Source organism: Mustela lutreola, chromosome 11 (assembly GCF_030435805.1).
Source record: "Mustela lutreola isolate mMusLut2 chromosome 11, mMusLut2.pri, whole genome shotgun sequence".
Lineage (NCBI taxonomy): Eukaryota > Metazoa > Chordata > Mammalia > Carnivora > Mustelidae > Mustela > Mustela lutreola.
The window spans coordinates 83,333,563-83,345,725 of record NC_081300.1 but is presented as its reverse complement, the minus strand read 5'-3'; the positions used below and the strand labels follow the sequence as shown (position 1 = coordinate 83,345,725).

Genomic DNA, 12,163 nt, shown 5'->3' with positions numbered 1-12,163 from the left:
ACTTGTGCACGGTGGAGAGAAATCAAACTGCACAAAAGCTGATGTCCTTGACCCCATATCACCAACTCTCTGAGAGCCAACTGTTCTAGCCATTTGATTGTGTATCCTTCCAGGGGTGGTTCAGACCAAGGGGTGTGTGTGTGTATCCCTCCTTTTCCTTTCTCTTCACACAATAATCACACACTGTACATGTGGTCCTTGTCTTGCCTTCCCCCCCCCCCCCCACTTAACACCGTCTCCTGGAGATCATTCTTCGAGAGCTGTTCATTCTTTATGGGCTGGACTGTGAACAAGGATAGCTTGGCTGTGTCCAAGGAAAACCATCGGACGGCCTCACCGTGTAGACAGAGCTGTGGATCCAGTATTTAAACGCTTCCTTCCGTGTTTGTCTTTTTTCCCATCTTCCGGTGCTCCCAAAGCAAATGGCTCTGGGCTGCGGTGCACACTTAACACAGGTTTCCCGAAGACCCTTAGTGATTTCCGAAGCAGTGAATGTGGGGCTCATTTCCTTTACTTGCAGGTGCTATGCAGGTCCAAAAACCGCATCCTGAAGGAGTGCTTCCTGGTGGCCGAGTTAGAAAACCGGAGAAGGCCACCAACGGTGAGTCGGGGAAAAGCAGGCCCATGCGGAATTGGAAAAGGTAGTAAAAATCCGCCAGAGGGTACAAATATTCTCAGTTACCTGCACATTTTAATCTGTCCTTCCTTTTTCTGAAAGTGTCCCTCTCTAACACACACTGACTAAATACATATTTTCCAAGTGTAGCAACCAGTGTGTTCACTGTGTGTCAGGTGCTGCATGCAGGGCGCAAGTTTTAGCAATAACAGAATGGACAAGATCCCTGTTCTCGTGGGGCGTATGATCTAGTGGAAGAGAGGAGAGGACAATACTATCAAAGAAAGAAGGGACTTATAACAGTGCAAGTGTCGTAAAGGAAGCTTGGTAACTGGGAAATGGGAAGCTGATGGGGGTGATGGCCTTAATGGCGATATGGGCTCCTATGAGGTGCTCACCACGTATTTGCTGAGTGAGGAAAGCACCCTGAACAGGTGCTTGTCCAGCCTCTGTTTGACCAGTCTGAGCTTGGGCTTCTCAGACCAGAACATCCAAAACCTTTTTAGTGGGCGAGATGGTTATGGGGAGGGCAATCTGTCAGGAGCCGGGATAGAAAGACCTGTGCCCTAGCCAATCTTCTCTGTATTTACTGGGAGAAGCAATGTCTATTTAGCTCATTCATTCTCTCTCTCTCTTTCTCTCTGAAGGTGGGGACTCAGTTTAAAAACAGCCTGAGCAGCCTTTTGGAAATCCTCATCTCTAAGGAACCTTCATACATCCGTTGCATCAAGCCCAATGAGAGGAAAGAACCCAGTGAGTCATGAATCGTTCTGAACACTGAGCTCAGGGAAATGAAGCTGGGGGGAAAGCCAAGATGACAGTGGGTTAAGATGCTAAAAAAAAAAAAAAAAAAGAAAAAGAAATAAAAGAGCCCAACACACCCTATAGCCTTGCTTCTTGTCCTTTGTATGTGAATCCATTTTTAAATAATAGAAGGGAAATGAAGAGAGACGGAGAGTTCTTTTGGTGGTCCCAAATGAGCATTGCTCAGAGCCTGGCCCATTTCAGGAGCAAGCCAGCTGAGCCAGACAGATGTCAGAGGGAGCAGTGTTGCTTCCCTCCAGCCAAGGAACTATCTTTCAAGATGAACTATGACTTGGGTATCTTCCAAGCTCATGCCATGGTCAGTATACTGTTGTATGAAAGCCAGGCAGGAAAAGCAAATAAGTGAAGCAGACTGGGTATAAGGCAGTAGGGAGTGGAGGGGACTGTGACAAACAGCAAAGGGTACATCATGTCCAAAGCGGCAGCCCTATTCCCTTCCAATCAGTTGTTCTCATGTGGAACTCCCATGTAGCCCAGAAGGCCAGATATCATTTTTCTTTTTTAGAGAATCCAGAAATCCAGATTTTCCTATAAAATTCCCCCTTTAACACATGTGTGCATGCATGCACACACACACACACACACACACACACACACACACACACACACACACACAATTAGGACCTGACAAAATATGTCTGTGGCCAGACTCAGGCCAGGATGGTCAGCTTGTAGCCTATGGTCTTTCTCAGTTGAAACAAAGCTATCAAGTCATTTACGGTCACTCTCCCTTCTGTATTTCCAAAGGCAAGTTTGACGACTTGCTCATAAGGCATCAGATCAAGTACCTGGGGCTGATGGAGCACTTGCGGGTGAGACGGGCGGGCTTTGCATACCGGCGGAAATACGAGCATTTCTTGCAAAGGTAACACTTGTTTTGTTGATCCTACACCAGTACAGGATCAAAAACCTACTGTGTGGGGAGTCTCTGGGTGTGGCGATGAGTAAAAGGCCATCCCCCAGGGAGCTCCGTTGGGTTCTTCTGTAACTGAGATGAACACGAACATTTTGGAGACTAGGAAGCTGACTCAGGTTAGTTACCTCCTTCCCATCGTTTCCCTAAACGTGTGACTTCTTGGAGGCAGGAAGGTCAAGGCTGATGCATCGACGTGCAACTAGGGGCGCAGACATGGGCAGTGTACCCTTTGAGTCTGTGCACAGTTGGGGAAGACCTGCCCCATGGGGATTGTAGGTGCTGGTTTAGTGCCATCAGTCTGGCAGTGATCCTCGCAGCCTCGTAAGCTCTCCCGCGAAGTGGTGGGAACGTGGGCGGTGAAACCACACAAACCTCGGTGGGACTCCCCATCCTTTCTCTTCTAGCTCTGACCTATTTCCTTATGGGTAACATAGAGATTAAATTGTCTGCTTTCAGGGAGTTCATCAGGACTTAATGACATAATCCCACCACCCCCCAAATTGTGCACTAATACTTCATTGGTGGGGGGCTGCGTGTGAATTTGTGCTACCAAAAAAAAAAAAAAATTAACACAATCTCACGCTCTCAAGGGAAGCATAATGGCATAATGGTTACTTCTGTAGCTGGGCATGGTTAAATATTGGCAGTTTCGCATTTCCACCTAACTATTAGGTTTCTTTTGAACTACAGCTTTATAAAAGTCACGTCCATGAGCTTACATTTTTCATCTGATTTCTTGTATTCCGCAACTTATATCAAGGTTCTGCCTTTTGAAACTTGAGCATTTCCCAGTGGGTCTTATTTTTAGCCCCTGCTTTAGTGATCTCAGATCTTTCTTTACCAAGGAGCATGCTGGTTTTTCTTCCATGAGTCTCATGTCTTAGTAAGTGCTATCTGCTTATACGTACTTATTAAGTAATAATCTATTTCCTCGCTGTTATTTTTATTTAACTCTTAGTTAACCTACAGTGCAATACTGGTTTCTGGAGTTGAATTCAGTGATCCATCACTTACAGACAACACCCAGCGCTTATCATAACAAAGGCCCTCCTTAATCCCCATCCCTTGTCTAGCCCATCCCCCACCCACAACCCTCTATCAGCTCTCAGTTCTCAGTCACCAAGGATCTCTTATGGCTTGTTTCCTTCTCTCCTTTTCTCCCCTCTACCCCTCCCCATATGTTTATCTGTTTTCTTTCTTAAATTACACATGTGAGTGAGGTCCTATGGTATTTGTCTTTCTCTGACTGACTTATCTCGTTTAGCACAATACCCTCTAGTTCTATCCACATCCTTGGAAAAGGCAAGATTTCCTTCTTTTTGATGGCTGCGTAGTATTCCATTGTATGTATATACCACATCTTCTTTATTCACTCATCTGTCGATGGACATTGGGGCTCTTTCCACAGTTTGGCTATTGTGGACATTGCTGTTATAAACATTGGGGTGCACGTGCCCCTTCGAATCTGTACTTTTGTCTTCTTTGGGAAAATACCTAGTAGTGCAATTGCTGGATCATAGTGTAGTTCTATTTTTAGCTTTTTGAGGAAGCTTCATACTGTTCTCCAGCCTCGTTGTTATGTTAAATGATTTATATTCCTGCTGATACTCTTTACCTATAACCCCCTTATATCCTTACCACTTTTGCCCCAGCCCTAAGCAACCACTCACCTGCTTCCTGTCTCTATAGATTTCCCTATTCTGGAAGTTTCCTACGCATGGAGTCCTATAGCACGTGGCCTTTCGTGACTGGTTTCTGTCACTTTGCCCAGTGTTTTCAAGGTTCATCCCTATGGTAGTACATGTCAGTATGTCATCCCTTTTTAGGGCCAAATCATGTTCCATTTGTTGTGCGGAGAGACCCATCAGTTAGTGGGTACTTGGATTGTTTCCATTCGGGGCTATTAGGAATAACGCTGCTAGGAACACACATGTTCAGGTTTTTATGTGGATGGGTGTTTTATGTTGGGGAGCTGTATACCCAGGAGTAGGTTACTAGGTCATAGGATAACTCAGCGTTTAATTGTTTGAGGAACTACCAGCCTATTTGCCTTTTTTCCCCCTAACATACCTCCTTTGCATGTCATTTTTGCTTGTCAGCTACTAGTTGTTCATTTTTTCACTTGTTCCTTTTTCTGAATCTGACTTCTGATGGAGACGGCCAGAATCAGCCGCTGCTGCCTGCCCAACCTGTGCATATTGTGTTCTCATTTTTCTGCAGCTTTGCACTTCGTACAGCTTTGTTGCTACTTTTTTGTCATCTGAGGCTCGTTTACTCTACTGGTGAATGCTAGCGAGGTGGAAACTGGGCAGGCTGGAAGACCAGCCAGGAGGGCTGGCATGGCTGCAGGTGGGCGGCCCCAGGGGAGGGGCTGGTGCCCCTGGGAGGGGGCACCCTGCGTGGCACCGCTTCCCTTGACCAGGAAACAACTGCATCTCAGAGTTGAAAAGAACAGAATTCCCAGTCCCTCTGCCTGTGGATGTTGAAGATCTCTCCCCATTCGCCCTTGTCTGGCCGCCGCATGTCTGGACAGCTTTGATGGCGTGTGCTAGTGGACTGGACAGTTGTGTCCCTACTGCATTACCTGGGGGAGGCATGCCCCTGCACCTTGGTGTGTGTGCCTGGACCAAGAGAGGTCATCGGGGAGGAACAGAGGACACTTAATGTCTTAGTTTTGGGCTTGTGTAATAAAGCACCATAGACTGGGTGTTATAAACAACGGAAAAGTACCTTTCATGGTTTTGGAGTCTAGAAAGCTGGGAACAAGATACCAGCATGGTCGTGTTCTGGGAAGAACCCCCTCTGGATTGCACACAGACCGCCCTTCTCGTGGGTCCTCACGTGATGGGAAGAGAGTGAGAGAACTCTTTGGGGTCTCTCTTAGAAGGGCGATGACCCCATTCATGGGGGCTTCAGCCTCACAACCTCGTCAGCTCCCAGAGGACCCTCACCACCTAATACATGGTGGCTTAGGATTTCAGCCTGGGAGTGTAGGATGAGAGGAGAACATAGACATTTACTCCATGGCAATGCCCTTAATGACTTTTTCATGAAATGTAGTTCTGGGAAAATCAACATGTTTCTAACAGTTTAAAATGTGATTTTTATGGGGCACCTGGATGGCTCAGTTGGTTAAGTGACTGCTTTCAGCTCAGATCATGGTCCCAGAGTCCCGGGATCAAGGTTCCCGGATCCATGGGGAGTCTGCTTCTCCCTCTGACCTTCCCCACTCTCATGCTCTCTTTCTCTCTCAAATAAATAAAGTCTTTTTTAAAAAGTGATTTTAAAATAAAATGAACCATGTCACAGTATTAAGGGTAAGAAGCACAGCAGGAACAGTGTAGCTAACATTTTTTGAGGTCTTGGACTGAGCCCAGTACTCTCCACGGCTTATCTCATGTCGACCTCGTGATGGGCCCACGAGGAAGGTCGTGTCCCTTGTTCCCGTTGCAGAGGTGAGGAGGCAAAGTGACTTGCTCAGCTCCTGAGCTGCACTTGAACCCAGTTTCTATAGCTGCAAGTCCACAGGCACGTGGATTTCTGCATTCTCTTATTTCAAAACGTTGCAGACCGCATGGTTCTTTTTACAGGGACTGCATCCTCGCTATGTATGCTGAAATCAGGATCTGAAGTCATCTCTGGGCCCACGTCCCTCATTACTTACCAGGCGTGGGCCCTTTTCTTCGTGTGCTGACTTATGTTTATTTTGTCCCTTCGTTCATCAGCAGATGGACATTTGGGTTGTCTCTGATGAATAATGACACGGTGACGCTGTGAACATTCTTGCATAAGCTCAGGTGTGGGCACAGGATTTCACGTCCCTGCATAGAGTGTGTGGAGTGGAATGGGGTTTCTCGGGCCAAGTGTCTGATGATGTCAGGTTCTATGAAGACAGGCCAGATCCAGCCTACTGAAATAGTTTCTCCCTTTTATCCTTCTTGCCAAGTGTCTATTGCTGAATTCGAGGAAGTCGGTGTGATGGGTCTGCTAGATTGTGCTGAGTGACTGGCATGCCACAGCTGAGCCAAGTGGGCCCCTGGCAGGGGGTGGGGGGCAAGTGTCCGGGCCAAGGGCTTTCTGGAAGGGCCTCTCCTCTCCCCAGGTACAAGTCCCTGTGCCCAGACACCTGGCCACACTGGCACGGGCCTCCAGCAGAGGGTGTGGAACGGCTGATCCAGTACATGGGCTACACACCAGAGGAGTACAAGTTAGGGAGGTAAGTGGCTAGGAAATCCCTGGTAAAAGGTTCTGTGCATTCTTCTGTATGCATCGAGAACCGGGAGATGAATTTTTAAAGGAGTCCATGTAGATTTACAAGCAGATCCTCCCGTCCACTCGATTTAAATGCAGCTCTGTAAAGAAGGAAAAAACCTCCTGCTCTCAGTACTTTGCTCACCCCCGAGTACATTCCACAATACCTCTGAGAGTGGTGGGGTATCCTGCACTCAACTCAGTTCTGACACTGTCTACCCGAGGTAGTGTTAGATGCCCAAGATAAGGACTCAGTCTGTCCCCCCCTTCAGATGCCAGTTCTAAGTCCGCATTGTCACCTGTGCATCTGACGACCGACTGGACATCTATTAGAGGTTCCTGGGACCCTCTCTTTGGGTTCAAGTGATTTGCTAGAGGGGCTCACAGAACTCAGAGTGACTGGATCCCCGGCTTATTACACAAGGATAGAACTCGGGAATGGTCAGATGGTTGAGATGCATAGGGTAGGGTATAGGGGAAAAGCATAGAGCTTCCACGCCCTCTCCAGGCACACCCAGATCATCAAACCACGTCCTTTTTGGAGTCTTACGGAAGCTCCTTTACACAGCCATGATTGATAAAACCACTGGCCGTTGGTCATCATCCCTTCAACCCCTGGCCCCTCTCCCCAGGTAGGAGGTGGGGCTGAAAGTTCTGAGATTCTCATCTCAAGATTGGTTCTCCTGGCAACCAGCCCCCATCCTTAGGTTATCCAAGAAACTTGGCGAACATCACCTCCTTAGCATAAACTCAGGTGTGGTGTGGCTGGAGGGATCTGCCGTAGATAGCAAGACATCCACTTCACTGTTATCACTTTGAAACTATCTCAGGGACAAAGTCCAAATATTATAACCAAAGATGCCCCTACTGCCCTAATTATAAGGGTTTGGGGATCTAGCTATGGCACTAGAATGGGACCAAGACCAAATATATATTTCTAATTATAAACCACAGTATTGCAAGCTCCAGGTGGTTGGAAGGGTGTTGGAGGAGATGAAGCTAGAAGGGAGACCTGCGTTCTAAACCTGACCCAGGGCTGGGTTGCACCTCTTTGCCTGCAAAATGAGTTTGCCTGGTCTTTTTTATTGTTCAAATGCACGCAGGACCTCTCAGAGGGGGTATTAGGACTTACGTGAAGTGAAAGATCCCATGGCATCCCAGAAGGTGTTCTAGAACTCCGAGCACATTGCTGTAGTGGTTGTCGTCCAGGAGCAGGAGACCTTTCATACACGATGATAGCACTGAGGCAGACTCAGGGTGGGCGGGAGGGGGGGGGGTGTGAACCGGGAAGATTTAGTTTTATCCTGTTAGTCATTTTGGTCAGGGTTGATGTGGTGGTAAGGACCAGTGCCTAAGGATGTAGACAGGCATTCCCCGGCTACAGATAATTTCTGCCATGGAATGCATCAATGGACTTTGCCCTCCCACTCCTAACTCCCACTTGGATAGAGCCCTCTGTGGCCACCCTGGTCCCTCTCCAGCCTTATGCTTCTGTCTTGGGCCCTGCTTCAAGAACTACAGTTCCAAGCCAGATCCCTGAGAATGGGGTTAGCGCATCCTGAGGGAGGCAGACCGTGGAGGTAGGTCATAGGTGGTCTCTGTCCCTCTTCCATGATCTGGGATGGGGACGTGGGATCACGTGGACTGAGGCACTGCTGCCCCCTTGTGGCTTCCCTGGGAAGTTTCCCTCACAGGGTGGGTAAGGCATGCCGGAAGTGATGGACATTGATCATTGATCTTTGCTGGTTGATGGGATCTTTTACACTTAGACTCCTATTCCTTGTCATCGATTTTCAAAATCCAGGGAGGTGACTTCAGGGTTAAATGGTGTCATAGTTTCCTGAGGCTGGATGACAAAGGCCTGTAGACTGGCTGGCTTAAAATAACAGGAAAAGTACACTTTCATGGTTAGTTCTCAAGGTTCCAAGTCCAACATCAAGGTGTGGGTGGGCTCTGCGGGAGACTCCTTCCTTGACTCTTCCAGCTTCTGCTGGCTCCTGACATTCTGTGGCTTGTGGTCCCGTCCCTCCAGCCTCTGCCTGTCTTCACATAAACTTCCCTCTGTGTGTGTGTCCTTTTCTGTCTCTTACAGGCACACACACACTGGATTTAGGTCACACCTAATTCCGTACACTCTCCTCTCAGTCCCTACCTTGATGACATCTGCAAAGACCCTATTTCCCAATAAGATCACATCATGAGGTTCTAGAGGAGGGGACACTGTGGAAGCCAAGGCAGCTGGTAGCCAACCAAATTAATCATCACAACAATCTCTCTTTTCACTTCTAGAACCAAAATCTTCATTCGTTTCCCCAGAACTCTGTTTGCTACCGAAGATGCCTTTGAATTCAGTAAACATCAATTAGGTACGATTTTCTCTGTCCTGACTGCATCATAATGTGAAATGAACCAGCTTAGTGTGGTTCAAAAACAGTGTTTTTGAAAGAGTGTCAGAAGTGTTGACTTTGGAAACCCAGAACAAGATACAGGGCTATATGATAAGATACATGTAGATGTATGCCCAGAACAAGATACAGGGCTATATGATAAGATACATGTAGATGTATCATATACATGTATATGATAAGATACATGTAATGTGTGTTTGGAGGGCAGTCACAGGTGCACACGGACACTTAAACCCTGGATTGCTGTCCCAGTTCTCGATAAGCCCCAACTCTTTTGCCACACCAGGGGCTAAGCCTCCAGTGAATTGTTGAAAACTTCATTCATGCCAGTATCTGATGTTGGAAGATGTTGCTTCCAAGCCCGCAGCCGGGGTGGGGTGTGTGAACTGGGAGAGAGGAAAGTTACCGGGTGGGGGCGGGGGAGGGCAAAATTTTTCTGAAACTACTGGAGTGGGGTGGGGCATCTCCCTTGAAATCTCGAGTGGTCTGTTGAGTCATCTGAGTGCTTGCTGCATATTAATTCCCTGGCACTTGGGACCTCGGTGTGTTCTTAGAACAAACCTATGTGGCCATATTATCTCCACTTTCATTCCGGGAAACTGAGGTCTAAGATGTCAGTAACTTGTTGAAGGCTGCATGGCTCGTAAGCAGCAGAGCTGGGATTTGAACATGGGTCTCTCTAGCTTCGTGATCTGGGCTTGTCACCACTGTGCTTGCTGATCTCATTTTTATTTCTACTTATTTATTTATTTGATCTCACAGCAGCACGCCTTGATCCTGGGACCTGGGATGGGGCTGGTGCTGGCTGCAGGTGGGGCAGAGGGGCCTCCGTCAGTTTCTAACCAGCCTCTGGGGGGACAGGATGACTCTGGTCTGCAGGGGTGGGGCGTGGTATTGAGGCTGCCTCTGACCTCCCCTCTGAAGAGCACAACTACACAGTCACACAGCTGAAAGCTGTTTCACCAACCCTTTTATTTTCAGTTGCGAGGATCCAAGCCACATACAAAGCCTGCCTAGAAAGGAGAGTATATGTGAAAAAAAGACAGGCAGGTAAGAATGAAACAGAAGCTTTCCCGTTTGCAATGAGCCAGAGCTCTGCTCCATCTCTCTGACCTGGGCAGCACCTGGAGGCAGAGGCTCTGTTAGGGCTTTGCTCCCCCTGCCCGTCCGTCCTTAAAAATGGCTTGTTTTTATTCTACGAACGGCCTTTCTAACATAGTGACCCGTTTGGGTCCCACAAACATGGCTTATTTGGTCCCCAGCACGTGCGCTTTTAAAGAATCATTTTTTATTTTTATTTTTAAAGATTTTATTTATTCATTCAATAGCACAAGCAGGAGGAGTGCCAGGCAGAGGGAGAGGGAGAAGCGGGCTCTCTGCTGAGCAGAGATGTGGGGCTCGATCCCAGCATCCCGGGATCATGACCTGAGTCGAAGGCAGACAGTTAATCGGCAAAGCCACCCAGGTGCCCAAAGAATAATTTTTTTGAAAAGATACTCACCCTGGGAGTATCCAGGAACCTGTCCCCTGTGGCTCTCCCGTCCCTTCTTGACCCATACCTGCATCCCTCTCCTAAATTTTGCCTTTATTCTTCCCTTGCTTTTCTGGATAGCTTTACCATCATCATGTAGTGGTGGATGCATCACTAAACGATATAGTTAGTGGCTGGCATGTTTTGAAGTTCATAAAATTATACCATTTGTATTTTTAGGGACATTTTTGTTCCTGAAATTCAACCAGCCAGCGCTATGTAGATTTGGTCATTTATTTTCATAGCTGCATAAGATGACATGAAATCAAATATTGGCAAACTTTTTCTTCAAGGCCAGGTGGTCCTTTAGACTTGTGGGTCATCTGGTCCTGGTCACGGCTACTCAGTTCTGACATTGCAGCAGGAAGGTATTTTGGCAATACATAAATAAATGCGCATAGCCCTGTGGCAATAAAGCTTTATTTACAAAAGCAGATGTCCAGCCAGAGGGCTGTAGTTTGCAGACCCCTGTGCTGTACGAGCATACCACAGTCCAGCTGTTCTGTGGATAGTCCTTTGTTTTTGGAACAGAAATAGTGCTGCTATGAGGAATAAAAGCATTTTTTAAAAAAGCTTTATTCATGCGTTTGAGACAGGGAGAATCTCAAGCAGACTCTGTGCTGAGCACAGAGCCTGACTCAGGGCTCAATCCCACGACCCATGAGATCATGGCCTGAGCTGAAACCAAGGGTCAGACACTTATCAACTGGGCCATCCAGGTGCCCCAGAAAACATTTTTTAAAAATCAGAATACTGAACAAAATATGAAAAGCATTTAAAAATTGGGAAACAAGCCAGAAATCTCTGTGTCCCAATTGATGTATCTCAATTTTTAAGCGTGGATAACTAAAGCACACACTAGATGAGACCAGCCAAACGCAGCCCCACGACTGATGTGCACCCCTCAAGACCTGGGGAAACTGACCCCCTCAATGCAATTTCGGGGCTCTCCTTGAAGCCTCCCATATGGCTGGAGCTGCTCGGTCGTCCTGGTTCAGTGGCCTGAGCACCCTCAGATAGAAACTGGCGACACTCCACAACTTTCCATCTTGGGGGTCGGGGGGTGGGGCTGGCCCAGGGCAGAGGTGGGCATCCAGATGTTTGGTGGAGGGGGTGAGCGGTTCTGAGGGGGAAAAAAAAAGCCTTTTGTATTTAAACTTGATTGTGCTCGCCTTCTAATGCCAGCAGTGAACTCTTTCAGCCATCAGACTGGAGGCGCACTGGCGTGGGGCCCTGGCTCGGAAGGCGGCCAGTAGGAGAAGGTGGGCTGTGCGGACCGTAAGGAAGTGAGTTCTCTCCAGAAGGTGACCATGGGTCTTGGTTGAATTCTTGGGCTTTGTGCAGAAAACTGAGCTTCCCCCCAGAATGCCAGGCCTTAGGGATTCAGCTCCACTTCTTTCCTCCAAGCTCCCAATCTGACAGTGATCACAATCCACTTGTTAGTTTCACTTGCTAGTTAGTTTCTCTCAGTTGTTAGTTTCACTTGCTTGTTAGTTTCTCTCGGTTCAAAAGCCACTAGGGTCAGCTGCCTTCTGGTGTCAGTTGATGTCCACAACTAATTCACACTGCTCAGGACAAAACCAAAAATGGTGTGGGTGAAACAGAATGTGTCTCTG

General features: G+C 47.7%; 1 protein-coding gene across 1 annotated transcript in view; it reads left to right on the top strand.

Moving 5' to 3' along the window:
• Nucleotides 1-12,163, top strand: part of MYO1H (myosin IH) — a 46,409-nt gene that overhangs the window by 26,515 nt on the left and 7,731 nt on the right. The window contains exons 16-22 of the mRNA XM_059139913.1: nt 521-601; nt 1,264-1,369; nt 2,189-2,306; nt 6,460-6,573; nt 8,898-8,974; nt 9,998-10,066; nt 11,749-11,833. Coding sequence (XP_058995896.1) covers nt 521-601; nt 1,264-1,369; nt 2,189-2,306; nt 6,460-6,573; nt 8,898-8,974; nt 9,998-10,066; nt 11,749-11,833 — 650 coding nt within the window. The remainder of the gene's footprint in view (nt 1-520; nt 602-1,263; nt 1,370-2,188; nt 2,307-6,459; nt 6,574-8,897; nt 8,975-9,997; nt 10,067-11,748; nt 11,834-12,163) is intronic.